The 16201-nt window shown below is 42.6% G+C and overlaps 1 protein-coding gene across 1 annotated transcript; it reads right to left on the bottom strand.

Annotated features, from left to right (window-relative positions):
• Nucleotides 1-14943: 14943 nt before the first annotated feature.
• Nucleotides 14944-15229, bottom strand: LOC102425536 (thioredoxin-like). Its single transcript, XM_014455336.2, has 2 exons — nt 15101-15229; nt 14944-15042 (listed from the first exon to the last, which is right to left on the bottom strand). Exons 1-2 carry the CDS (start codon nt 15227-15229, stop codon nt 14944-14946), a joined length of 228 nt encoding a protein of 75 aa, XP_014310822.1.
• Nucleotides 15230-16201: the final 972 nt, after the last annotated feature.

Genomic DNA, 16201 nt, shown 5'->3' with positions numbered 1-16201 from the left:
TGATCAGCTATCATTGCAACAATTCCTCAGTATGTATTCACACTCAGTCAGAAAAATGGAACCAAAATATTGTTTTTATTTATTCCCCCCCCCCCAAAAAAATATTGTTTTTAAAGAAAATGAAAAATGTGAATTAAATTAGATCTAGTTATTTTAAAAGTTTGGATAGTGCTCAATTTTGTAGACACTTAATTAAATATTTGTTACATTCAAAATTTTCCATTTCCTTGGGTATATTAAAGACAATTTTCCCCAGCCCTCAAACATGTCATAGGCCCGGGGAGCAGCCCTAGTTTTTAGACTTGGAGAACTTCCAACACTGGGGGCCAAACAGAGAGAGCAAAACAGGTATCTCCTTGCTCAGGAGGAAAGGCCTCTTCAAGAGCAGTTTCATTGCCATCGAAAGCTACATGAAATAGAGAGCATGCGGGCGGGAGAGAGGAGCAAGGGGAGAAACTGCTCAGTGCAAGTCTGAGCGTTGCTGGAGCTGTATCTTTAAACTCAAGTCAAAAAAGACCCCTGAATCTTACCAACTTCTACCTCCTCACCCTCCTCACCTCTTCTCCCTTCCCTGCCCCAAGAGAGAGCAATAAATGATAACTGCTCACTTGAAGGGAGGAAGAAAACAGAGGCACCCTTTCTCAGGAAGACAGAAAACCATCTGTCATTGTTTACATGAGGCAGCGAGTGTGTATCTTTAATAGAGTCATAAATATTGTCTTGGGAGGAGTGTAAGCACCGACTGCATTTGTTGCTATGGCAGCTGGACAGTTTTAATAGTTGGAAATAGCAAGTCATTGAGTCGTCGGGTCTTCTTTTTCTTTTTTTTTCAGGACCAACAGCAATTTCTGTTCTTTTCCAATGATTTTTTTTTCTATGCCTTTGTAGGCTGGCCCCTCTTTTGGTTTCTCTGAGACCGTGTTAGTTTCTCTTTACCCTCATTTGTATAAGGAGAAGTTGATCCATTCTTGCTAAGATCGTGAGGCTGTGTAACCTTGGGCAGGTAACCTCACTGCGCTTCCTTCAGTTGCCTTATTTATGACATGGAGAAATAATCACACCGCATCACAGGGCTGTTGTGAAGGTCAAGTGAGATAATGCAGATAAGTGCACAGCATTAGACATTGTTCATTCTTCCTATTAAGAACAAAAATGTGAGTTAAGGGGGTGTCATGAGAGGCGGCAGGAGTTCAGATGAGGTAAGCTGAGAAGGTTCATGGGCCAGACCTGAGAGGGCAGGTGAGAGTAGATCATCCTCTGCTCTATCACTGCTGTTTCCTCATCTTGTATCTTGGTTCACTCTTCTTCTGTGGGACTTTCCCTCATCTGCTCTCTCCAGCAATGATACACCACAGTAGATGCCACGAGGACAGGAACTCAGGGCCTACTGCCTCTTTGGATCCCACAAGGCCCCAGCACAATGTTTTGGACATAACAAGTAGTTGACACCTACATGGGGAAGAGAGCATTCCAAGCAGGATAAAAGGCCTGTGGAAAACATGTGAAAGAGGAATTTACATCAATTTTGGCATCTCAGGGGCAGTTTTTCTGTCTGTCTGATTCCCATTTTCTGTGGGTCAAAATTTAATTCACCAGGAGCCATCTCCTTCACACGCTTAGATTTTGGCAACTGGCCCCTCATTAGCCATTAAGAAGCCAGATGCCATGCTCAATGGTGTGGCATTTCCTTCACTCCAGAACTTGGCCCAGGAGAGGCCCTGACCTGGAATAAGAAGATGTGAAGGAGTGAACTGAGAGAACACCTAAGGAGACTAAACCTGACTTTGTTTTTCCTTGTCTCCATTCTGTTCCTTTTATGAATACATTATTTATGTATTAAATAATACATTATTTAATACATTATTTTATGAATACATTAGTTAAGTAATGCATGCACATGGTTTTAATTGTGAAAATAGTCAAGTAAACAGGTAAAAATAAAAGTACCAGTTCTCTCTCTGAGTATCACTGCTGTTATCAGCTTATTTATCCAGATGCTTCATTCATTTAACTATGTATTTATGTACATTTACATATATGCATATTCATATATATTCTATACATTCTTTATATTCATAAAAATATACCTTTCTGTTTTGTAGACATTTTATTTAATAAATAAGATCATTCTGCATTTATTGTTTTGTAGCTTTCTTTTTCTTAACTCTGTGTCTTATAGAGCTTTCCATGTCAGCACTCACTCTTTTTTTTAGTATCACTGTTCCATTGTTTATTTAATTAATCATCTGCTAATAGAGACTTAGCTGTTGTTAATTTTTTATTATCATAAATAGCATAAAACATGTATTGCTATATACAGATACTTGTTTTCCTCTAAGACAAGTATCTTGCAATAGAATTGCTGGGCTTTTTATTAAGTCTTATTTTGTACCTTTAAAGTTTTTTGCTTTCTTCATAAAAGTCTTTAGAAATTTTTGTGAATGATATTCTTAGCTAGTTTCATAATTTTATTTCTATTGCAGACAGAATATATTGTTCTATTATATCCTATAATGGGTTAGCTCTGGCGTGTAGGAAAGCTACTGATATTTTGAGTGTTGTTTTGTTTTTCTTTCATCACTTTTCTGGAACTACTTATGAAATTCTAAAATACTCTTAGATTTTCTACTTAAATTATAATGTAATCTGCAAACAACGATAGCTTTATCATTTTCTTTCTACTGTTAATATTGCATTTATTTTTTCTTATCTTATTGCATTCACAATGTTATTTACCTGCTTTTGACCAACTCTTTACCCTCTTTTATCTCGGAGGTAAAATATCTCAAGAATGGTCAGAAGTATATAGATTTACTACAGCTGTGGTACTTCTCAGGAGTAGTTATTTCTGCCATGAGAAATTGGTGATTGATTAGGAGAAAGCAAACAAGCCAGATTCCAAGTGAGATGTAATAGGAAAAAATGATTGAAATGTCCTTTGAACCGAAGAGCTATCTAAATATTATATCAGCAATACCCACTAATTGAAGAATTAGGCAGCGCTTATAAATGTGGGTGTAGGCTTTCTACACACTTTTGTCCTATGGCAAAGCGTTTATACTTGTGGTTAGAAGGGAACTTTCCAGACCTAAACTCAATCACACCCAACCCAACTCCATCATTTACAACTGTGAAGGTGACAACCAGCTATCCTCCTGAGCTGCATGGTAAGACATATGCCTTTGCAGTATTGAGGACTGTCTCCACTGATCTATCTACCCTCTTCGCCTCCCATTGCAGTCAAGAGCCTATATTGTAAGGTAATGTTGAAGGTTGACAGTCTTAACAATGGAACAAAATAAACTGATTGGATCTAAAGCTAATCTACAAACTTTGGTCTCTGTAGCACAAATCTCTGAATTATGGATTTAACAAGGCTAATGGTAGGGGTATAGGAGTGAAAGATGACCAATGGGGAATTGTCAGAGTTGTACTATAGAAATCAAGGGCCTTGGCTGGGTCGCTTAGTTGGTTAGAGTGTTGTCCTGATATGTCAAGGTTACAGGTTGATCCCTGCTCAGGGCACATACAAGAAACAACCAACGAATGCATAAATAAGTGGAACAACCAACTTATGTTTCTTTCTCTATCTCTCTCTTTCCCTCTCTCTCAAATCAATTTAAAAAAAAGAAATCAATATAATGAAGGTTGGAAATTCTCGAGTGTAGACATCACAACATTCAGTGTCTTTTTTTCACAAGACCTTTGAGGGACAACTGCCCATCATACCCGCTTGCATGTCGGCAGTCACTAATTATCTTCTGAAAAATGCTTCAAATCCCAGCTCCCTCTGGAAAGGGATTTTGAATTTACTCTGTCTTAACAAAAGTTGGATTCTAATTTAGCGCTTTAATTTTCATTTTTTAGAGTCTCCCTCTCCCCCTTTTAAAAAAGTTTTATTATTTCGCATGAGAATCTCATCCCTGGAGTTCAGGGATATGAAGAAGTTGCCAAATTTCACATGAAAACCTTAGATTTTAATGAAGTGGATTTTCTCATTCTCCTTCTTCTTCCCTCAAGAAAACTTCAAACTCTGAAACTCAGCGTGGAAACGAAGGGCCTTGGGTAAATATGCACAAAGATGAAATGACGATGTAGGCAGCCTGGCTCCGGAACAGACAATCCTAATGATATTGCTTCCGTGGGTTTCTCCCTCCTCCCCCCATCCCCATGTTCATTTCTCTCTGAGTAATGTTTTGGGTCCAGTGGAAGAGCGCATGATGTTTTCTGGTAGCTGAAATGAGGTTAGAGTAATGAAATTCTGCCAACTAAAGTTTAGGAGGAAACTGCTTAGTAGCTGCTGGGACACAGCCAGTTCCTGGGAAAGCAATTGTGTAACCAGCAAAGGAACTTAGTGACTCATTGAGCAGTGGGTGGTTCTCAAGTGTAGGTCCCAATACTATGGTGGGCCAAGGCAAGATTTCTGTTTGAGAAACTGGTCAGAAATAAATTCCCATTGAACTGGAAGATCCAGGAGGGTAGAGCTGGTGTCCTGTGTTGACCAGATCATCCCTAATGCCCAGGCCCAAATCTGTGCTTGGAAAAATCAATGGAATGCCTCCAAAGAGGAGCATCTGAGTGATAAGGTAGATGGCTCTTAGGCCCGTGTCAGATCCCCTCCCCTGCCTCTGAATCTGCTGCAGCTACATGGACAGTTGGAGACTCAGCCTGCATTGCACAGTGTGCAGGGCTGTGTATCAGGCTTCCCATGTTCTTCCTTGGGTCCTCTCTGTGCTCACCGGAGTTTGCATGGTTGCCCAGGGCAGACTAGAAGTGGGGTGATGTTAACACTGCTGCGGGGATCTCTCAGCCAGTGAAGGCTGGGAGCTGGTGGACAAATGTTGGTGGATCAAGTCTCCTGTCTTGTAGGTGGACAGCTGTCAGAGGATTGTATGCATGGAGGTGGTTCCCTGTTGCTCATGGCAGGACCTGCGCAATGCACCCTGACACGGTTATTTTCTCCTTCTCTGTCCTGTTCTTCTCACCTCACTCCTGCTTCCTGAGATCATCTGCCAAATAAAACACTTGCACCCTCGTCCTTGGCTCTCACTCTACTTTGGAGGAAACTCAAACTAAGACAAGTGTGTAGGAAGGGGATGGCCATAAGCTTTTTTTCCCAAATGGGTCCTCCCGTGATTTCTAGCTTGTGGTGTTGCCACCCTAACCATTAGGGAATTAGAGCACTGGCCTTGGGTCGGGTTGCCTGGGCTCACTACTTACTAGCTGTGTGCCCCGGGCATGGTTCTTAATCCTTTTGTGCTTCATTTTCTTCTGTAAAATGAACATGAGAACAGCACATACTTACAATTGAATCAGAGCCTTTCTATAAAGCTCTTGGCCCCATGCAGTCTCATGCGAAGTGCTCGATCGATGCTGGCTGCTGTTCGGACAGGCACTTCTCACGTGAGGCTACTTTCAGTCTTCTACAAAACCCAGCTGTCTGTGTAGATCTATTATCCCTCCAACAAAACTGTAAGCTTCTTAAGACAGGAACCTGTGGCTTTTCCATCTTCGTGTGCCCCGATGCAGCCAGCTCTGTGACTTTCACAGAGTGGGCATCTAATCCTGTCACGAAAATGAAAGAATGTCCTGGTATTATTGGCAGCGATTTGAATAACAACTGCCTATTCTCAGAACCTGGATGTCTGGAATCATTCCACTGTCCTTCAGAAGTAAAGACTGACACCTCCCCTCACCCCCCAGCATGGAGTTTTGAGTACATTTTCCAGAAATGTCATCATTATCAGATTGTACTTATAATCAATTTAGAATCACTGAGACTAGGAATTATTTTTTTTCCTCTCTACCAGTGCTGTGCAATAGAACTTCCTACATTTTGGGAAATGTTCTCTTTGCTGCCCAGTATAACAGCCAGTAGGTACACGTGGCTCTTGAATACTTGAAATGTGATGAGTGTAACTGAGGAGTTAGATTTTAAATTTCATTTTATTTTAGATAAGTTAAATGTGAAGAGCCACACATGCCCAGTGTCCATGGTACTGGACAGCCCAGCGCTCTGTAGATCCAGCACCTGGCCCAGGGCCTGGGGTTGGTGCTATTAAATGTTTGTTGAACGAAAGAGTGAGTGAATGTTAAACACGTTGTCCCTTTGCATATCTACTCTCTTCTTTGCTCTTCACAGCTACCCCTTTAGGAACCATAGCAGGAGGTTATTATTTTATAGATGGTGATGACGATACACCTACACTACCACTATGACCATTAACAGTACCAGTTGCAATAACCAACAAGTATTAAGAGTTACCCCAGGCATGTGCTTAGTATTTTAGATATGTTTTCTTATTTATTCTTCATAACAACCTTCTGAGGGCGTATCTTATTTTGGGTTTCCCATGTGTTGGTCTGCTAGGGCTGCCATAACAAAACACCACAGACTAGGTGGGTGACTTAAACAGCAGCATTTTATTTTCTCACTGTTCTGGAGCCTGGAAGTCCAAGGTCACGGTGCTGGTAGGTTTGGTTTCTCCTGGAGCCTCCCTCCTTGGCTCGCATGTGGCTGCCTTCTCATTGTGTCCTCACATGGCCTTCTCCCCAAGTCTACACATCCCTCATGTCTCTGTTTACTATTTAAATTTCCTCTTATAAGGACACGAGTTCGATTGGATTAGAGCCCATTTAATCAACCCTTTAAAGACCCTATCTCCAAATACAGTCACATTCTGATGCCGTGGGCTTAGGGCTTTAACATATGAATTTTAGGGGTACACGATTCATCCCATAACACCCCTAAAGAAGACTCCGAGACAAGGACTTGGGTGCAGATACTTTGAGAATCTCACTTGAGTTTACTTAGGGGCGAGGGGGGTATGTAGAAAAGCCAGTAAAGAGTGTGGTAATGAGTGGGTTACTGGACCTCAGTCCTGCTGGGAACACACATCGGAATTGCCCAAGCAGAGCCTGGGAGGATTCTTGGTAGCTTTAAACAGTGTCTAGACTACAGCTGTGATGTAGATACATGGTCAGCTACATATGTGTTAATTGTGCACTTGGCAACCCCTCTCCTTGAGTTACTAAGTCAATGCAGGCATGCCTCGCTTTATTGCACTTCACCGCACAGATGTGTTTCTACAAATTGAAGGCAAGACCAATCCTCCACCAGTAAAAAAGATTATGACTCGCTTTATTGCTGTGGTCTGGAACCAAACCCGCAGACTCTCTGAGGTGTGCCTGTAACGTGTACAGCAGGCCCGCTGGAGACTATGCTACTGTAGCAGCAGTTGCAATGTTGCAGGGCGGAGGGACTTGAGGGGCATGGGAGTCTCAGAGGGACAGGAGGAAAGCCGCCAGCGTGTGGGCTGACAGATAAAAGCAGCAGCCCCATCGAGCTCTTGTCCAAGCTTTATTGCTGACATGTCTGTGTGCCTAGGAGCCAGATGACAAACAGGTTTCCCAGGAATCTTTGGAAAGGGTTTTATGTGGGGAAAATCAAAGTAACATGAGGTGGTTTTCTGGAGTCTGGGATGGTTGCTTCTAAGGAAATGCTGAGAAGTTTGTGCCAGAGTGGCCCAGCCTTCGTGTTCTGAGTTTGAAGGCACCACCGAAGTTCAGAATAGCATGTCCACACACGTGTGCACACACATAAGCCGTGCTCCGGATGTTGGGGCTGGTTAGGGTCACATGAGGTTTGTACCTAATTATGATTTCAGTTTGCAGATTGCTAGGGATTATAGCAGGATTTCTGCCAAACTCCTCCTCATTAAACCTTTTACAGAAGCTACTGGCTACCCCTCCCCTGTGTTGAAGGCTCTGGGAGGGACATAAAGACAGTCAAGCCTGAATCCAGCATTCCAGGGAAGACAAGATGTGAAATGCAGTTTTATATTGTAAGCCGGATATCTGCTTAAGAAACAAACTGAGTGTTGTAGACAGTTTTAGTTGGGAGGAGGGAATGAGGCCACCAGTTAAGTATTCCCAGAGGAGACGGGGCCCAAAGAGAACTTGGTGAATGGCTAGGACCGAGGAGATGAGAGGACAGGGCATGCTCAGCTTAGTCTGGGGAAGCAGGGGATGGAGAATGGGGTGTGTGCAAAGGGTATGGAGGCAGGAATGGTGTGTGTGCGCTCCCCCACCCCCAACCCAGGGAGCAATAACAACTAAGTAAGAAAACTATCTCGGGTCACTTTAAGGAGGGCAGCTGGCTTTCTGCCTGGAGGCAGAGGGAATCACTATACATCTTTGCTTTCAAGAGAGGCCACGGAGATGAATCCAGAGCCTCTGCAGCCAACAGCAGCCGGAGGGAGCGGAGACCCCACCCCGGCCATCACAGGAGCCTCTGAGGCCCGCCTTTGATGACTTCTTACCAAGTGACAGTGCTGATGGGGACACTTGGGCCACTGTATGAATTATTCAGATCAAATTAAAGCCATCAGTCTCCAGCACAAGCCCAACAGAGGATGGGCCTGCCTCTGAGTGGGAATCAGAGTAACCAAGTGTTGGTAATGAGCCCGGCAGTGGGGAGCTGCTGTGATCCAGGGCCCAGGGCTGTGCTTTGCGTGGCCACGAGGGAAAGGGGCACATGGGCCTGCGCTCCACTCTCTGCTGCCTGGCTGCACGCTGGCGAGGACCGTGCGCAGGGGGAGCGGGATCCTCCTCTAATCTCCTGCAATCAGGCAGGCATGCTGAAACAATGCTGACAACAGACAGGAGACAATCTGGCTGGGAGAAGGAGAGGGCCGTGTGGGGTGACTTCGGGTGACAGCGTGCCTGCCTCTCTCCTGCTTCCCTGTTTGCTATGGATGCCCAGGGACGCTCGTTAGTGAATCGGGAAAGCCCAGGGACATTAGTGCAGACGTAGCATTGGCAATTTGAACACCATCAAATTTTTATTCCTTTGAACAAACAGCACAGCAACGATGGGGAGTAACGAGTATGGCATGTTGAAGGAGCCACTGCATGTACGTTTTCTGCAGCAAAACAAGGGAAGTTGTAATTTATTCCTTTAACAAACACATTGAGTGCCTGCTCTGAGGCAGGACCAGGCGCCTGGGATGCAGTGGGGAAGCAGGCGGGGTTCTGTGTCCTGGAGCTTTGATCAAGGTGGGAGGAGCTCTGGGTTTCCTTCTCAATTAATACATTAAGATGGTGATAGAAACTGGAAACTATTTCACCAGACAGAGTAATGGAAGAAATGGCTATGTTTTTAAATACTACTGTTATCCTGATCATTATTAGTTTGCCTATGAAATAAGTCAAAAGAATGATCATGCTCAGTTCTGGTCACGAAAGTCCTGATATTCAGTACTTGCCCACGACAATGCTGTCATCAGTTGGCCCAAACCTTTTGGAAAGCAGTTGAGAAATAATTACCAACAGCCATAAAGATGTTTCTACCCTTTGGGTCAATAACTCCCACTTCCGGGAATCGATCTTTAAGAAACTATTCATTGCATGAAACAAAGAGGCTCTGCTCCCGAAGTGAAGATGGGGTGTGCAACCCAACAATACTTCTCTCCACAGCTGCTCTCGGGGTTCCCCTAGCTCACTTGGTTCTCAAAGTGTGGTTCCCAAGCCAGCAGCAAGAGCAGTACCCACGGCCCAATAGAAATGCAAATCCCTGTGCTTCAGTCTGGACTTTGGGGGTGGAGCCCAGCAATTTTGGGTTTTAGCACAGTCGGCAGAGCAATCTGTCACTTGCTCAAGTTTGTCAACCTCTGGCCGAACTCACTAGCAGGGATAGGAAACGTCCGGCCCGTGGGCTGTATGAGGCCCGTGAAATCCATTGGTTTGGCCCTGCCAAGGTATTAGGGGCGAGTTAACTAAATGTTTGACCAAATTTAGCAGGCTAATTTTTTTTTTATGTTATAAATTTATTTATTTATTTTAAAATTTTGTTTTATTGCTTAAAGTATTACAAAGAGTATTACATATGTCTCTCTTTTTTTTTACCCCTTGACATTCCCCCGGCCTCCCCTACCCCCTAGTGTCCTATGTCCATTGGTTATGCTTATATGCATGCATACAAGTCCTTCCGTTGATCTCTTACCCCACCCTCTCCTGCCCCCCAACCCTCCCCAGCCTTCCCGCTGTAGTTTGACAGTCTGTTCGAGCAGGCTAATTTTTAAGTTGATAATTTTGTATGGCCCACGAATGATGTTATAAATATCCAAGTGGCCCTTGGCAGAAAAAAGCTGCCCCACCCCTGCTCTAAAGCTGCTAAAGAGGGGTGTAGCGTGACTCTACTGCTCGGCCTGGGCTCCCACTGCTCCCCAACTTATCATTGGCACACAATTCACTAGGCACACTTCTTCTTGATTTCTTTGGCCAATCTTCAGAAGTTTCCAGCTACTGGCGATCTATAAAACATCTACAAAGGATGCTAGAGTGGGCAAAATAGAGAGGAAAGAAACATGGGTCTTATTCCCTCTCTGAGTTGCAAACAGGGAGTGCAGAACCATAAGGGTCATTCCCCGTCACCCTACAAAGTGTCCTGATAAACTGGATAATAAAATTGTCCCGTCTAAAGTGTCCTGAAAAGACAATCTCACTTGCTCCTCATACTACCCTGAAGCAGAGAAATTCTGCTTCAGGACAAATTCATCCTTTGGCCAAGCCTGACCCAGGGTGGCTCATGTGAGGGTCCTGCTCATTGGTTGATAGAATCTTCCAGGCCTCCCCCCCCCCAACCCCGCTTGACTAGCACGGCTGCTTATGCACAGTAAATTGGATATGGCTGCCGAGCTGACAGCGACAAATTGGCAATTACAGCAGGAATAATTCTGCTCTGGACTTTTGTTCCTGAGTCCACGTTTGTCAGAGATTTCCTCGGCAGGTCGCCTTTTTCCGAGTCAGGTGTTGCACGCAAGGTGTCTGCGAACCTCTCCTCCCATTTCTCCCAGGAAAAGAGCAGTGTGGGCAATTTGCCTGCTCTGTCTCCCGAGTCCTCAGCCAGCTCAGCAGTCACAGCTGCTATCCCCTAGGTGTGTCCTCCACAGGAGGGAGGCCAGCAGCATCTGGGTGGGCGTGGCTTCATTCAGACTGACCAAGCTGGACTGAGGCTACATCCCACAAATTAATCAACTTATTCAGGGCTCTTTTAGCTTTGATAGTTAATGAATGGAAATGTGGAGTCAACACGTGGTGTCTGTAAGTGCTGAATAGCTGAGGTGGCTGGCAGGATCCTCCTGCGGTTATTAGACATTGAAAAATGATTTCTTTTCATTGGCTTATGTGAACTTGGTTATCTGCTGGGGAGCACTATGGTTCTTTTCCCTGGCCGGCTCTACAGAACTGACCTTGGTACCTACAAACAAATGGAGAGAGTAAAATCTAGAATTGGGCTTTTCAAACTGGAATATGCATGCACATTACATGGAAATGTGTTAAAAAACAGATTTTAGCCTGGCTAATGTGGCTCACTGGTTGAGCATTGACCTATGAACCAGGAGGTCATTGTTTGCTTCTCAGTCAGGGCACATGCCTGGGTTGCAGACTAGATCCCCAGAATGGAGTGTGCAGGAGGCTGTTAATCAATGATTCTCTTTTTTCATGGATGTTTCTATCTCTCCTCCTTTCCTCTCTGAAATCAATAAAAAATATGTATATTTAAACAACAACAACAGATTTTAATTTGGTGGTGGGAAGGGGCCCGGGATTCTACATTTCTAAGTAGGTTACAGGAGAGGCTGATTCTGCTGTCTGTGGGCCACTATTTGATTAGCAAGACTATGGAGCAGTGGTTTCCAAGCTTACAGGCACTTTGTAATCACCCAGGGAGCCTAAATATTGATGTGTCTCGTGCCCCAGAGATCATGATAACAGGGCTGGGCTGTGGCCTAGACTTTGAAACTTAGGCTCCAGATGATTCTAATGGTCCCACAAGTTGGGGCCCACTGCTCTAGAAGAACTTATAAAACAAATAGCTGATACTTAAGAGACTCCTCAACAGCCCAATTAGCTTGAGAGCCAGGTTGAGGGAGAGTGTAGCATCCTCTGAGGGGGTGACTTGTAGAGCAGGCTCATCCTGGTTCCCAAAGCTGGCTGGGCCTCCAAATCACCTGGGAGCTTGTTAAAAACTTGGAATTCAGAGCATCATCTCAGAATTACTGAGTCTGAATCTCTAAGGTGGGGTCCTGGAAATGAGTATTTTTAACAAGCTCCTCAGGTACTGGGAACAGCCAGTCCAGCACAGGCGTGGGCCTGCCTGAGCACCACAACCATCTCTCAGGGGCCTTTCACAGGGGTCATTTATTAACTTCTCCAAGCCAACTGCTGTTGCACTGCATTATACACTGAGTGGCCAGATTATTATGACCACCCCAATCAGTACTTTGTTGGGCCACCTTTTGCCTTCAATAATGAGGCGATTCTTCTTGGCATTGACTCCACGAGATGTGGAAAGGTGATGCGAGGAATCTGACACCATGCCTGATGAAGAGCACTGTCCAGTTCTGTGAGATTTGATGGTTGTGGAACCAGCTGCCTGATGGCTCTTTTAACTTTGTCCCACAAATGCTCAATTGGATTAAGATCGGTGATTGTGGGGGCCACCTAAGCAAGGTAAAGTCTCCCTCATGTTCTTGAAACCACTCCTGCACAATATGAGCACCGTGGCATGGCGTATTGTCTTGTTGGAAGAAGCCATCTCCATTGGGATATGCCATCAACATGATAGGATGAACTTGATCAGCAATGATACTTAGGTATGTTGTGCTATTCAGATGTTGTTCCACACGAATTAAAGGGCCCAAATCATGCCAGGAAAACATGCCCCAAACCATAACACTGCCCCCATCAGCTTGAAGGGTTTTACTCATGCATGTGGGGTGCATACTTTCATGCTGTTTCCGCCAAATTCTCACTCTGCCATCTGCATGATGCAACTGGAAACGTGATTCACTGGACCACATGACTTTTTTCCAATACTTGACTGTCCAATCCTTGTGTTCCTGTGCGAATTGGAGATCTTTTATCTTGGTAACTGCAGACAGCAAAGGTGTTCGAACAGGCCTTCACTTCCATATCCCATACGATTTAGTGTATGGCTAATTTGCCTACAAACGTCAGGTGGTCATAATAATCTGGCCACTCAGTGTATATGTATTATTTAAAGTGGATTCTGCCCTGTTTCTATAGATCTTAAAAATTCCCACATGGCTGCTGTTCTCCCATAATAAGCTGTTAGTGGCTGGCTACACTGCATGAGACTGAAGTGACCCCACAACTCTTGGACCTACCCAGACATTGCTTCTACTGGTGGGATGTTAGCATCACCTTGGTCTGACCTCAGCCCTTTCTGGAAAAAGCTCCTGAAATCTTGAAAGACAAAGCTGGGTTCAGGTGGGACTCTGGCTTCACCATAAGGCTCAGCTTTCATAAATGTGTGTGCCTGGAGCGGGGGTGTCCCTCTTATTGAATTATCTTTTCTGGCTTTGAGGGCAAAAGGTCCTAGTCACGCTCTGCATTTGGAGAGATACTCCAGTCTCTTTTCTGCTCCTTTTCAGAGTGAAGGATGGGTAGGATCTGGTATTGGAAATATAAGATGGGTCCCAGAATGACTAGATAAGATGTCTGGACTTTCTTTCTGCTAGGCAAGGAGCACCAATCAGTAGAGAAATGATATGGCCAGAGCTGTGCATGAGGAATATTGAGAATAAAAGCTAAGAAATGGGGACTAGTTATGAGGCTATTGCAAAAAACCCAAGTAGGAGATAAGAAAGCCTCTCTTTGGGTAGTAGGAATGGGGGAAAGGAAATAAAAAATGGTTAAAATAAGTAATATCCCATGAAAAGATAAGCAACTATTTAGATATAGTTAGTGGTTGACTCTCCCAACTTCCTGGGAGATAATGCATGTGAAAGTGCTTTCATGTAAAGTAGGATGTTACTATTAGTAGCTCATTGCTCGGCAGTTTATCCAAATCTTGGAAAAACTATTAAATATAATGATTGTCAAAAGAGTTAGATAGAAACAGAAGCCATGTTGCCTATGATACGATGACATGACATTTCATGAAAAGAAAGTTATCCAAATATCACATCTACTTTAAAGGCAATCTGAATTTTAAGTCTGAAAATTCAGGTTTGAAATGGCATAAAAAGGGAAGTTTCTCAAATGAGTCATAACAGGACAGGCTGTTCCTTTTGGCTGCTCTATTCAAGCTACTCTTCAATCTCAGAAGTTTAAAAATACATGTCTGCTTCCCAGAGGAGTCGTCATCTATGGCTTGGTACACCAACTTATGGTTTGGAAACAGGAAACAACTTGACTCACCTATTTCTCCATTGGGTTTTTAATACAACATTTCCCAACATAAACTTCTTTCAAATTAATGTCCCCAGGTTATTTCCAATGGATATGAGTACAACAGGCTACCATTAACATCTAATGGATTTCGCTTAGAGCTAGAAGTAGTATAAATGTATTAAGGGAAGGGAATCATGTTTTAATCCTGGTAGAATCCTTAGATCCCAACTCAATACCTGTCTCAGAGTAAGTGATCAATAAATATGTATTAAATTAGATGTAATTGCTTTTAAAAATATTTATTTTTATTGATTTTAGAGTGGAAGGGAGAGGGAGAGATAGAAACATCAATGATGAGAGAGAGTCATCATTGACCTTTTGTATATTTTCTTTAGAGAAATGTCTGTTCAACGCCTGTTCTCATTTTTTTAAAATTGGGTTGGTTGGTTTTTTTTTGCTGTTGAGTTATATGAGTTATTTATATATTTTGGATATTAACCTCTTGTCAGATATATAGTTTGCAAATATTTTTCCCATTTCTTAGTTGTCTTTTAACTTGCTTTATTTTTTTAAAAAAAGGGATAGAATGAATATTTTATTGTCATTTATAATCTGATGGTAGTTGAGTATATACTGGTAGTTTCTATACCTTATCTATTTTCTTTTTTTATAAATAAAAAAATTACAGGAGCCAATGGCTGGTTAACATTATTAAATTAATTCATTGATGGTGACTTCAATTTATTCCTTATTAGCTCCAGAAAACTCACCCATCTTTTGTACTTTTTTAAACAACTGGAAGGTTGCCATGCATTTAACTTTATACTCTGCAGCAACATCCTGATAGTCATCCACATATACTTCAAGAATACCACAGTGGAGTCCTTTTTAGAGAGGAATGAAGGAAGGGCTTGATCATTGTGCAAGGCCCACACCACGTGGTGGAAAAGTCAACTGTTACAAGTTTACCTCCTGCACTGTTCAAGGCTTCCTGAGCAGCATCCTTGCTCTGGATCTGCTTCACCATCTTGGTGTCTTAGGTCTGACCAGAGACTGTCAGAAGTGATGGAAGTGAATGAAATGTGGCAGAATGAACTTCTTGATTTTTTTTAAATAGTTGCTTTTGCTGTGCAGACGCTTTTTAGTTTGATGTAGTATCACTTGTTTATTTTGTTGTTGTTGCTTGTGCTTTAGTTGTTATAGCCAAACATTATTACCAAGACTCATGTCAAGAAGCTTTATTTTTATGTTTTCTTCTAGGAGTTTCAAGGTTTCAGATCTTACATTTAAGTTTTTTATCCATTTTGAGTTAATTTTTGTCATTGGTGAAAGACAGGGGTCCAGTTTCATTCTTTTATATGTGAGTATCCAATTAGCCCAGCATCATTTATTAGAAACTTTTTTTTTTCTCCATTGAGTATTCTTGGCTTCTTTTTCAAATGTTAGTTTACTATATATGGTTGGGTTTATTTCTGGACTCTCATTCTCTTCCACTAGTCTATTTCTCTGTTTATATGCAAATACCATGCTGCTTTAATTACTATAGTTTGATACTATAGCTTGAAATCAGGAAGTGTGATACCTCCTGCTTTGATATATTTTTTTAGGATTTCTTTGACTATGTGGGGTCTTTTGTAATTCTATATAAATTTGAAAAAAAAAATTCTTTTACTTCCATTAAGAATTCCATTAGAATCTGAATAGGGAGTACATTGAACATTCAGATGGTTTTGATAGTATTGACATTTTAACAATATTAATTCTTCTAATCTATGAACGTGGGATACCTTTTTATTTTTTGGTTACTTTGATTTCTTTCATCATTGTCTAATAGTTTTTAGAGTAGAGATCTTTCACCCCCTTAGTTCAATTTCTTTCAATGTATTTTATTGTTTTTGGTGCTATCATAAATGAGATCTATTTCTTCATTCCCTTTTCAGAGAATTGGTTGTAGTGTATAGAAGCACTACTAATATTTTATGTTAATTTTGTATCATGC

Source organism: Myotis lucifugus, unplaced genomic scaffold, assembly GCF_000147115.1.
Source record: "Myotis lucifugus unplaced genomic scaffold, Myoluc2.0 scaffold_44, whole genome shotgun sequence".
Classification (NCBI taxonomy): domain Eukaryota; kingdom Metazoa; phylum Chordata; class Mammalia; order Chiroptera; family Vespertilionidae; genus Myotis; species Myotis lucifugus.
This window is presented reverse-complemented; position numbering and strand designations above follow the sequence as displayed.